Below are 12,308 nucleotides of genomic sequence, written 5' to 3'. Positions count from 1 at the left end.
AATATGTTTTTAAATGAAAGCTACCTTATTAGAATGTTTTATGGGTTTGAATATCAAGTCCCGCTCTGGTTGGTATATGTGGAAAGTCTGACTCTGGCCTATTGTCAATTGTCAATTGTTTACTATTCTCCGAAGCAAATCAGCACGCTTGCTGAAACCAAGTCCCAAGTTACTTTATTTGGGAGGTCTTATTTACAATGGGCATTATCGGACTGGGACTTTTGCTTTTCGCATTTCTTATCGGTAATATGCAGAACTTCCTACAGACTCTTGGCCAAAGGTAATTAACTCCCATCGTTGTACAAAAGAAGATATGTCAAGACATGGTGGATGCTCTCTAAATTACAAAGTACTCAGTTGAGTCTGTTTGCCCACCTTAGGAATTTGGAAATGACGCTAAGACAGCGAGATGCAGAGCAATGGATGAGCCATAGACGGTTTCCAGAGGGATAAAAAGTATGTGGACTATGCCTCTTAAACTTTGCCTCTAAAGTTGAATTCTGAAGAATTATGTCGTCCCAGTCTGTATAATGTCACTAAACATAAAGCTAACTAAATAGTTTTTTCTATATTTTCAGGAGGGTGCTAGAGGTTGAGCGGTTCCACTGGGCTGCTAGAAGAGGAGTTGACGAAGAATTACTCTTTAATAATATGCCTGATGACCTTCAAAGAGATATAAGACGACATCTCTTCAAATTTCTCAATAAGGTAAACATAAGAGTAGGCATGGGTGTTTCGGCTGGTTCGGTTAGGATTGAGAATTTTGGGTATTGGATAGTTCGGATAGGGCCCTATTTTCAGGATCCATTATTTTCAGTTCAGATCGGTTTGAATTGTTTGGTTTCAGATCGGTCCTGGTATTTATTTTAATCCAAATAATAACTAGAAAATTTTCAAATACCAAACAGTCTAGGCTCGGTACAGTTAGGTTATTTCATGTAAATTATCGTATAATTCGAATGATTTAGATAAAAATCTCGGATAGTTCCGATTTTGGGATAAAAATATCTGGATAGTTTCAGATAGTTTTGAGTAGTTTGGATAATTTAATTTTTCAAATACATTCAGATCTTTTTAATATATTTTAAATAATATAACTATATATATGGATACCCATTAGATTTTTTGTTCAGTTCGGATATTTAAATATAGGAAAAATTCGAATATTTGAAAGTTTTGGTCCGATTCCGGTTTTAGTTATCTCGGATTAGGTTTAGTTCAATTCGATTCTTTGGATTCGGGTATAATGCCTAGGCCTACATCACACTCCATCTCCCCATTGTTCTTACTCCCTCACTATTCACTCACTCTCGCTCTTACTCTCACTCACAACCTCACAACCTCTCACCCACCCACCCAGTCTCACTCACTCTCTCTCACACAGGTAGATTATTGAAAATGTTAATGGGTCTGCAGGTAAGGATATTTACGCTGATGGATGAATCAATCTTAAATGCCATCCGTGAGAGGCTAAAACATATAACTTACATATCGAGTAGCGTGGTCTTTTCCGCTGGAGATGTAATTGAGAAAATTGTATTCATAGTAAGAGGTGAGATGGAGAGCATTGGAAAAGACGGTTCAGTTATATCTTTGTCAGAGGGAGACGTTTTTGGTGAAGAACTTCTTTCTTGGTGCCTGGAACGAGCAGCTTCAAACACCGGTACATCCTTTGTGTACTTTATGTGCTCATAACTCTCAATGTTTTGTGATAAAATCTGAAAACATGGACTAAACCACAATATAACATTGCATCTGGGTACTTAGAGCAAGTCCATTGGTTAGAACCCATAATGGGTTCTAATGAATAATTTAATAGTTGATTTTGTGATTTGAGAAGTTTAGAACCCTTGTTAGTGTTATTAATTTTTTCATGGTCCAATGGGAGAACCTCTCTTTGAGGTTCTTAAAAATTTTTTAACAAACTGATTCCATTTGATCAAAACAAGTCATACATCAACTAGCATAAGGTTTTAATGATTACTTTCACTTATTACATATCATATTGTTGTTCTCTCTACATACTACTTACCACAAGATCATTGTTACCTGTGGGCTCAATGCTCTGAGACTCGTCTCTTTCATCCGCCATTGTGGTAACCATGCGAGTCAAAAACACTTTGATGATTGAAGTCCTCTTCTTGTAGCATATCTGCACATTCATCACATCATCTCCCTCGAGGAGTTTCCATCAAGCATCCTAAAGAGAGTGTTCTTCACATTATCGAACATGTCAAAGAGTTCCCATCAAGTAAGAACCTACTTCAATTTACCAAAGGACAAGAATGTTTGGAGAATCTAAAGCAAGTGAGAGGGATTTGAGATAAAGTACCTTGACGTTCTGCTCACCACCATCAACAGCGATCTTATCTGGTTGTAAAGCCTACAACCTCATGTCTGCACATCGATTATACTACTATGAGAACAAGTCTCAATCTTTTTCCTTCACAGCAACAATAAGAAGAAGCTATATGCCACTGGAAATGATCTACTTCAAATTAATCTGTACACCAATCTAAGATTCGTATCAATAACAAAGTAAGCATCTTTAAGGGTACCCCCAATACAAATAATCCCACCCACAACAAAAAAAAAATTGAACTTTCCATGAGAATCCAAAAGATTTACCTTCACTTGGCGTGTCGTTGTGTAAGAGAGCTTGCATACGAAGCCCTCCGTGGCTTGATCCGTTGCTGATTCTCAGATTGTGGATTCACGGATTACAGGACCAACACGAAGACTGGGGCAAATTAGAGAGGTGTGATGATGTTGAGAGAGCTTCCATGGTCATTAGATTCGACGGAGAGGATAATGAAAGATTTTATTAGCTTGAAGAGTTACCAATCTTTCACTGTTGAAATAAAGTAGAGCTTATTGGAATCGACATAGAAGATGGAGAGATCGAGCTTGGAGGAGGAATAGAAAAAATGGGATTTCGAAGGAGAGAGAGAGAGACATAAATGAGCCGTCAAATAAGAATGTGACACGTTAGGGTTCCTAACAATCCTAAAAATCCCAGTTTAAACACGGGTTCTGTGTTTTATTTTCCTTTTTCATTTATTTTTTTTCTCTTTTGTTTGGAACCTCCATTTAAGAAGCGCCGATGGAGGTGGTCTTAATATGCTTTGAAATTTTCAGATGGGACTAGGATATGGATTAAACGAAAGGGATTGTTAAGCTACAGATCTGTTAGGTGTGTGACAAATGTGGATGTGTTTTCCCTCAGTGTAGCAGATCTTGATGACGTCACGAGATTGTTCTCGAGATTCCTAGGGAGTTGTAAAGTGCAAGGAGCCATAAGGTACGAATCTCCATATTGGAGGCTACGAGCTGCTATGGAGATTCAAGTGGCTTGGAGATACAGAAGGAGACGGCTTAAAAGATTGTACTGTTCAGTCTAGTCATCGGTTTTAGATTATTGTCTTCATTCTCGATGGATATTTGATGATATATGCTTGGTGGTTGTCATATAACTATATGAGTTTTTTTTGGTTCACCTTCTAAAGACCTAAGGTGAATATATATGTTCACCATTAAAGTAATTATCAGTAAGAAACTGCCAAGTAATATTCTATTTATAAAAGAGAAAGTAAAAATAATAAAAATAGTATTAATTGTAAAAAAAAAATTGACATTGTAAAACTCTCACTACAAGAAAACATCAATTTTACAACTACAACAATAGTTACAAGGTAGTTGCAAATATCGAAAATGTAACTATTTTGTAACTACTAAATGTAGTTAAAAAAACCTCGTCGCAGAAAATGTTTAGTTGCAAATTAGTTGCAAAAAAAAGCAACTATTTTAACTGCGGTGAAACTACGGTGAAACTATTTAATCGGTGGTAAATTAGCAACTATTTTAACTAATAGTTGTAGTTGCACAAAATTTTATACCACTTTTTCTGTTACGCTTTAGTATCAAAAAATAGTTGCTAATTAGTCTCAATTCTAATTTGGTTATAAGTTAGTTGCTAATATTAGTGACTACAATATTATAAACCTTAAATCCAAAACACTTTTTCTCTAGCAAAAATTGCTTCTCAACACTTGATTCCATAGGTTCTAGACAATCTTAGGAATTGTTTTGCAGGTTGAAGATGAAGTCCCTAAACTTCACCACCTATGTCAAGAACCAATTTGGTAAAGACATAAAGTCACTTCAATGTGATAACGGTGGTGAGTTCGATAACAAACAGTTTCATGATTTCTTCGCTTCAAAGGGCATAACCTTTCGTTTTTCATGTCCCTACTCTTCTCAACAAAACGGAAAATCTGAGACGATGATACGCACAATTAATAATGCAATGCGTAGCTTACTCTTTCAAGCTCATCTACCATCAACTTTTTGGGTAGAATCTCTTCATACGGTTGTCCATATCCTCAACCTCTTACCCTCAAAGGCCATTCAAAACAGGAGCCCTTTCTCTGTTCTTTTTAACAAACCGGTATCATACTCACACTTAAAAGTATTTGGTTGCTTATGTTACCCAAACATCAACCACACTCATCTTCCTAAACCCTCACCAAGATCCTCTAAATGTGTTTTCTTTGGCTATCCTCACGATCATCGAGGATACATGTGTTATGATCTCGACACCAGACGGATCATCATCTCACGAAATGTGAACTTTGATGAAACAAGCTTTCTTTATGAAAAATCTCAACAGAACAAACCTATCTCCTATGACTTCTTGTTACATGAAACCGAGCCTTCTCCTATCTTCAAACAAATACTTCAGACTTCATCTACACAAACTCTTCCGGTTGTAGAGTCTCCACAACAGGGGGCGCCAACTCAAGTTGCTCCAGTAGCAACAGAGGAACCTAGGCACGCTATGTCAACAAGATCAAGACATGGCATCTCCAAACCCAAAAAGATTTTCTCACTTCTTACTCAAACTCAATCACCTTTACCAAAAAGCTATCTTCAAGCTCTAGATGATCCAAATTGGAATCCATCCATGAATGTCGAGTATGATGCTATTATTAAAAGTGATACTTATGATTTGGTGCCAAGGCCTCCAAACACTAACATAGTGCGATCAATGTGGCTTCATAAGCACAAGTATGATGCTAATGGTGTTTTCAGGAAACATAAATCGAGACTGGTAGCTAATGGAAAATCCCAGGAGCATGGCATAGACTACGGCGAAACGTTCAGCCATGTCGTCAAGCCAGCCACCATACGCACGCTGCTACACCTAGCTCTTGCCAATAACTGGGATGTACATCAACTTGATGTGCAAAACACATTTCTCCATGGCACACTCGATGAACCTGTCTTCATGTTTCAGCCACATGGGTTTGTTAATCAATCAAAACCAAATCATGTATGCAAGCTTAAGCAATCTATCTATGGCCTTAAACAAGCCCCAAGGGTTTGGAATGCTCGCTTTGTGAATTTTATTACTAATGCTGGTTTTGAGCAAAGCAAAATGGATACAAGCTTGTTTATATACAGATCTGATTCTATACGTCGACGACATCATTATCACAGCCTCGACGACAACTCTAAAGGAAACGATCATTAAGCTACTGAAGTCAGAGTTTCCTATGTCAAATTCAGGCATCATCCATTCTTTCCTTGGCATCTCAACTACATTCAACGACAAAGGGTTATTTCTAAATCAGTCCAAGTACGCTGAGGACATCATTGCACGAGCTGGAATGTCCGAGTGCAAACCATGCGCTACACCGGTGGATTTGAAATCAAAAATCTCGGAAGATGAAGGCAAACCACTCCAAAATCCGACTGAATATCGAAGCTTGGCCGGGGCTCTACAATACCTGAAATTCACTAGACAAGACATATCCTATGCGGTGCAACAACTCTGCCTCTTCATGCACGATCCACGCGAAGGCCATCTCCTTGCTCTCAAACGCGTTATCCGCTATATACAAGGTACCAAAGAGCTCGGTCTACAGCTTCTAAGACAACAGAAATTGACGCTAACGGCTTTACCTGATGCTGATTGGGGTGGATGTCCAACAAAAAGATGCTCCACTTCCGGTTACTGTCTCTATCTTGGCAACAACCTGGTCTCATGGTCAGAAAAACGCCAGCCCACTGTTTCAGGAACAAGCGCGGAGGCTGAGTACAAAGTCGTGGCGAATGCGGTAGCTGAAGCTTGCTGGCTACGAAACCTCCTCCTCGAGATGGGCAATCCACTTCAACAAGCTACATTGGTATACTGTGACAATGTTAGTGCGGTATACTTCTCAACGAATCCGGTACAGCATCAACGTACAAAGCACATTGAGATAGACATCCATTTCGTACGGGAAAAAAAGTAAAAATGGGTGAAGTTAGAGTAATGCACATACCTGCTACTCTCCAGTACGCTGACATCTTCACAAAGGGCCTACCAACGACCTTGTTTACAGACTTCAGATCCAGTCTTGGCGTGATCAAACCCACGCTCCAACTGCGGGAGCACTACAAGAAAACAAGTAGTTCCCGACTGCAGAATCAGAAGCGAAACAGTCGCAAATGACGTTTTGTGACTGAATAGCGACTACTAAGCATGGTCGTCAATCAACGCGTCAGTAGTTATATTGGTCGTAAATCAGTCGCTATATTACGACTGTTCTACGACACATTTACAACTAAACAATTCAGTCGGCATATAGTCGTCTAATAGTCATAATGTGTTACGACTACACTCTGATTGCTTCACGTCCAATATAGGACTATTTTTAGTCAATTACTTAGTTTATCAGCAGTTGTTAATCAGTCGGTTATTAGGAGTCATCAATTAGTCGGAGCATGAAGTCGTAGTGTAGTCGTTAAATTTGCGACCGTTTAACGACTAATTGTTTAGTCCGAGTGTAGTCACTGATGTAGTCCCAATGCAACGTTAATTTTGCAACCATTTAGCGACTACCTGTTTAGTCTGAGTGTAGTCACAGTTGTTGTCGCAGTTCAGTCGCTAATGTTGCGACTACTTCGCGACTACATGTTTTTATCAGTCGCGGTTTAGTCGTAAAATGTTGTAATTTTATCCAACTGAATTACGACTCTTCATTTTGTTTCTTTGAATTTGCCATTCCGATTTTAGGTGCTTTCTGGTTTGTAATGCTAATAAATCTATGCTATCGAGCATTGTAAAATTAAAAAGCAGTGGTTAATATTGAAACTGAAAATGTTAAAGCTCCAAAAGTTTGAAACAAGCAACTAAACAAAAGAACTTACAAAAGTCATAAGTTTCTAGGTAAATAAACAGGAAAGCATGATCAGGTGCTGGAATTAGCAGCTACAAACTCATTATATAATGGATTAGTTGCAGCTAGAAACTTCCCCACTATAGAGAACTCCTTGATCTGCTTTGATTGCTCTGCAATACAAGCACCTTGCTCTTCAATAACAGCAGCATTTGCTGCATTAGAAGCAGCCTGCTCTTCTATTTTGTGGTGAGCATCTTCAAGAAGCTTATTCATGTCGAGGAATGCAGATGAAGATAATTCACTGAACGTCCGTTTCCCATTGACGAGAGTTTGCTGGAGGCTTCCAATGCCATAGTGCTGTCCTCTTTCATTTGTGAAAGTTGACTACAAAAACAAATCAAATTGTTACTACAAAGCAGAAGAAAAGAGTATCAAGTATAAAGAACAAACAAAAAAAATAAAAGAAACAGCTTACCAAAAGGAATATCTTATTATCCTCCTCTATGGAGAGCTGTGGATCATTGGAAGCACTGTCTGAAGTCTGTGAGTTTTCAGCCTCAAGGGCAGTCAACTTGGCTTCTTTGTTCTTCTTATACATCTCTGCAACCTTCTCTGCTTTCAAATCGACAAAGGTCCCATCCTTTCTTGTATGTGTCTCCATGAAAACTTCACCAAGAGTAACTGGTCTGCCCAATTTCTCAACCTAAAAAGGATAAAAAAAAGAAGTAAAGGTTAAATGCCACAAATACAAGTTTAACTTGTATGATTGGAGGGAGAAAGGACTTACCATTTCATGTTCGATTTGTTCGAAAGACTTCTGGCCGGAGTTGTGCTTGTGTGGACCAAGTCCGTTCCGGTCAGACAACCGAGAGTCCGATGCTGTCTGACTCTTTTTTTCCGCTTCGGGAGTGTCCCAATACGCAGTCATTTGTTCCCACAGTTCACCGTGGATCCAGGGTGGTCGCACTCGTGACCTCCTACGAACGCTAACCATGTTCTTCATACGTCGCTGACATACCGCCTCAAACTTCTCCTGAACAATACCAGTGTGTATTTGATCCCAAGTGTGAGTTTTCTACAAAAAAAAAACAGAGAAGGTTGATGTTAAAAATCAATTTAAACAAAAACTGATATTAAATATAGAAGATAAAACTTAACTGCAAATTCTACAAATATCGTCTCTCTTTTGTTCTGAGGCACAACACTCCAACTGTAATAAGCTTCATCAAACTTTTTTGTAAAAGTCTTTGTGATCTTCCGGGTCAGTTTCCCTTTGTCACGACCAAACCTCAAAACACAGAAGCAAAATAATGAATATGTTCGAGTGAAACACAAGTAATTATTCAGTGACAAAGCCAACCAAAGCAAGCCAAAGTCAATTAAAGAACCAGTGACTAGCGAAAATGCAAGTAAATAACATCAACAATCACTCCAAACACAGAAACCAGTGACTTGTCAAGCCTCAAGTATATAGCATCAACAATCACTCCAAATATTTATCTTACAGTAGCAAAGCCTCAATTAAAGAATCAGTGACTAACGAAAATGCAAGTAATTAATATTACAGTAGCAAAGCCTCAAGTAAGTAACATCAACAATCACTCCAAATATTCACAAATTGACAAGTCGAGTTCTTTAAAAATATATATAACACTCAAAACACATAAACAAAAATAGTTACCATGTTGTTCCAGGCTCAAAGGCTGGAGAAAGGATTGGTATGTCAGTGCCCCAGTTTGGCTGGGATAGCAGTTGGTTGAGTAAACGAGTCTGCTCATCAGAGAGCGTCGGTTCCACAGCTTCTGGACTTTCTGTACTCGCAGAGTCTTGAGACTGAGACCTGCTGGGCGAACGTCGTGTCGCTGACGTTTCGGACCGTCGAGATTGTGACGGTGGAGATGGTTGATGAAGAGGCGGTGGAGATGGTTGATGAAGAGGCCCTGAAGCAGCTTGAGTTTGGGCCTCTGAGTCTTGGAAGAGCTGCCTCGGAGGTGGGTAGTCACTCACGCCTGGTGGAGATCGGCGGTTGGGGACAGGAGGAGCTGTCGTCTTAGGAACGAAATGGTACTGCGAGGGAAGGGGAGATTTTTTTGAAACTTTCTGCTTCTTTTTTGATGACATCGTTTCAAAGAGAGATGAGAGATTAGGGTTCTTTAGGTCTCAAAAGAGAGATGAGGCGTTTCTGGAATTCAGCGATTAGGAATTGGACATAGTGAGATTCGAGAGAGGGTGAGAGATTAGGGTTCTATGGTTTCGGTGGAATCGAAAGAGAGTGAGATTCGAGGGAGGGTGAGAGATTAGGGTTCTATGGTTTCGGTGGAATCGAAAGAGAGTGAGATTCGAGGGAGGGTGATAGATTAGGGTTCTTTCTAATCGAAAGAGAGTGAGATGCGGTTGTCTGAGTGTATTAGGCTTAGGTTGGTTTTGTTTTGGTTTTGGGTCTAAAAATTGGGCTTAGCGGGATTTGATTAATTGGTTAGGCGGGAGTTAGGAAAATTTTTCAATTGGGTTTACACTTTACCGGGGGACTTAGAAAAATTCAGGGGGAAAAGTCGGGTTTAGGGTAAAGGGTGTAGCAATTTTTTTTCCTTTGCTTATAAAAATTTAGGGTTTAAAATTTTATTTTTCTTTGCTTATAACAATTTAGGGTCTAGCAAATTTTTTTTTGATCAATGGATATAGCAATTTAGGATATAACACTTAACAATATAAAAACACATTATTAGGAAGTAAACAACACATTATTTAAAAGTAAAGAACATAAGTTTAGGGATATGACTTAATAAGTTATGGTAAAACATTTTAGGATGGTGTTTCTCCATCTTCACATTCATCATCAGAAGAAGTCGAGGATAGATTACACTGGAATTCATCCTCCGGTTCTGCATCTTCGACATCAATATCAAGATTAATCGGTTCTCCTTGAGCATGTAACAAATGGTCGACTGGTATATCTTCAATTGTAGTCATCAATACAGCATCATCATTGTCTTGTTGTAACACTGCCGGTTCGCTGTCTTCGTATTCTCCTGAAATGATTCCCCTCGGATTCACTTTTAAAACATTGTACCACAACTGCTTTGGTTTCTTTACGTACGGATACGGGATATAACAAACTTGATGTGCTTGAGATGCTGTTATCATATAATAAAAATTTAATAATACATATTTATTTATATTAATTAATATGTATAAATAATACGTACGTACCTAGAATAAATGGTTCGTATTTATAGTATTTCCTCAATGAAAGAACGTCCACGATGCCACCATTGCTCCGCCGAGTGCCTCTACCAATCATAGGATCATACCACTTACACTTAAAAAATGTAATTTTCAAATTCACTGCCCCCTCATACTCAATTTGAATGATATCAGTTAAGATCCCATAGTAATCAGCTTCATCTGATGCATTTGTCGACCGACCTACATGTGTAAATATATCAGGTACTCCGCTGACACAGTATACAGGAACTTCACCTTCATCAAATCGTGTAAACCTGCACAAATTAATGGACCACATTACATTGAAGTAAGAACACGAGTATACAAGAAAAAAGGAATCTGCAGGATAATGAAGGTCTTTAACTTGATTTTGTTTGTATATGATCAGCAAAGTAGTGCTCAGAAAAGTAAGCAATCTCCTCATTGATATATGATTCAACAATCGATCCAGCAACAAATCTTTTGTTCTTTGCTTTTGCTTTCAACTTTTTGAAATTCCTTTCAAAGATATACATCAACCTATAATTGACAGGTCCTCCTAATTCAGCTTCATAGGGGAGGTGTATAGGGAGATGTTTCATCACGTCAAAAAATGATGGTGGAAAGATCTTCTCTAAATTGCAGATGATCAAAATAATGTTTTTTTTTAGAATTTGGAGACGATCTTTCTGCAAAGTTCTCGAGCAAAGGTCACGAAAAAACAATCCACCACCTACAAAATTAGGGATATTCTTCAAATCACATATCAAGTTGTATCATTAAATATAAAAAAAATATAACAAAAAATTAGCACCTGATAATGCAAGATGGACGTTTTTGTCTAGAAGTTCTGAAAAGATAAATGGAAGTAGCCGCTCCATAAAAACATGGCAGTCGTGACTCTTCATGCCAGAGAACTTGTTGTTCTCCATATCAACACAATTAGCTAAGTCTGAAGCATAACCGTCGGGAAATTTAACTGCGAGTTTCACACATTCCAAAAAACTTTTTTTCCCGGCTTCGTCCAATGTGTAGGGAGGAAATGGAGCTTGACCATCATCATCAACATGTAAGTGTGGCCGATCACAAAACTCTGATATATCCAATCTTGACTGGATTGTGTCTTTCGACTTACCCTTCACATTCATAAGAGTATTCATGATGTTGTTGAAAAAATTCTTCTCGATATGCATCACATCAAGATTATGACGGAGAATTAGATCCCTCCAGTATGGTAACTCCCAAAATATGCTTTCCGTGTGCCAATTATGGTACTTTCCATATCCAGGCTTCTTCTTTTCATGACCGTTTCCACCGCAAACAGACGTTTTAGGAGGATTGACACCATTTAACCGCTCTGAATAAACTTGCTCACCAGTCAAAGAATCTGGTGGAACTTCATTTACCGCATTTTTTCCCTTCAAGAAGTCTTTTCTATTCTTCCTCAGTGGATGATTACGAGGAAGAAATCTTCGGTGACAATCAAACCAACACGTCTTACTTCCCTTAGGCAGATAAAAAGACTTAGTATCTTCCATGAAATTGGACATGCTAATTTACCATGGGTCGTCCATCCGGAAAGCATGCCGTCCGCCGGATAGTCGCTTATCATCCACAGAAGCACGGCTTAAGTTGAAATTTTGATTCAAGGACACATCATATGCTTCAACTCCAGTTGACCATAGTTCTTTTTACTCCGCAATAAGAGGTTTGAGGAAGATATCAAGACTAGCTCGTGGATGATTTGGCCCGAAATTTAGAATTGTAAGAAACAGGTACTCTGTTTTCATGCACATACCGGGGGGCAGATTATACGGAGTCAAGATTATAGGCCACAACGAATGATTATGAGACATTCCAAATGGATTGAATCCATCAGTACATAATCCAAGATAAACATTACGCGGTTCTTCGGCAAACCGGGGATGTATTTCTTGA

The 12,308-nt window shown here is 38.7% G+C and overlaps 2 protein-coding genes and 1 long non-coding RNA gene across 5 annotated transcripts; 1 reads left to right on the top strand and 2 right to left on the bottom strand.

Annotated features, from left to right (window-relative positions):
* The first annotated feature begins 559 nt into the window (after nt 1–559).
* On the top strand, nt 560–3,567 carry LOC125593903 (probable cyclic nucleotide-gated ion channel 20, chloroplastic). 2 transcript variants are annotated; one of them, XM_048770261.1, is made up of 3 exons: nt 560–708; nt 1,417–1,663; nt 3,139–3,567. In XM_048770261.1, exons 1-3 carry the CDS (start codon nt 652–654, stop codon nt 3,399–3,401), a joined length of 567 nt encoding a protein of 188 aa, XP_048626218.1. In that variant the 5' UTR covers nt 560–651; the 3' UTR covers nt 3,402–3,567. The 2 variants fall into 2 exon arrangements, with proteins under 2 accessions (XP_048626218.1, XP_048626219.1); XM_048770262.1 differs by lacking the exon at nt 3,139–3,567 and adding an exon at nt 2,148–2,309.
* LOC125593904 lies at nt 1,599–3,131 on the bottom strand. Of its 2 annotated transcripts, none has more exons than XR_007329707.1 (2): nt 2,629–3,131; nt 1,599–2,503 (listed from the first exon to the last, which is right to left on the bottom strand). It is a non-coding gene; the product is annotated as an uncharacterized LOC125593904 (long non-coding RNA). The 2 variants fall into 2 exon arrangements; XR_007329708.1 differs by having other exon boundaries at nt 1,599–2,397.
* Nucleotides 3,568–6,992: 3,425 nt separating the features above from the next.
* LOC125593902 lies at nt 6,993–9,560 on the bottom strand. The gene is made up of 5 exons (XM_048770260.1): nt 8,848–9,560; nt 8,325–8,454; nt 7,954–8,241; nt 7,642–7,869; nt 6,993–7,550 (listed from the first exon to the last, which is right to left on the bottom strand). Exons 1-5 carry the CDS (start codon nt 9,285–9,287, stop codon nt 7,236–7,238), a joined length of 1,401 nt encoding a protein of 466 aa, XP_048626217.1. The 5' UTR covers nt 9,288–9,560; the 3' UTR covers nt 6,993–7,235.
* Between the last annotated feature and the right edge of the window lie 2,748 nt (nt 9,561–12,308).

This window comes from Brassica napus (assembly GCF_020379485.1).
Source record: "Brassica napus cultivar Da-Ae chromosome A1 unlocalized genomic scaffold, Da-Ae chrA01_Random_32, whole genome shotgun sequence".
Lineage (NCBI taxonomy): Eukaryota > Viridiplantae > Streptophyta > Magnoliopsida > Brassicales > Brassicaceae > Brassica > Brassica napus.
Note: the sequence above shows the minus strand (reverse complement) of the source record. Positions and strands in the feature narration are given on the sequence as shown.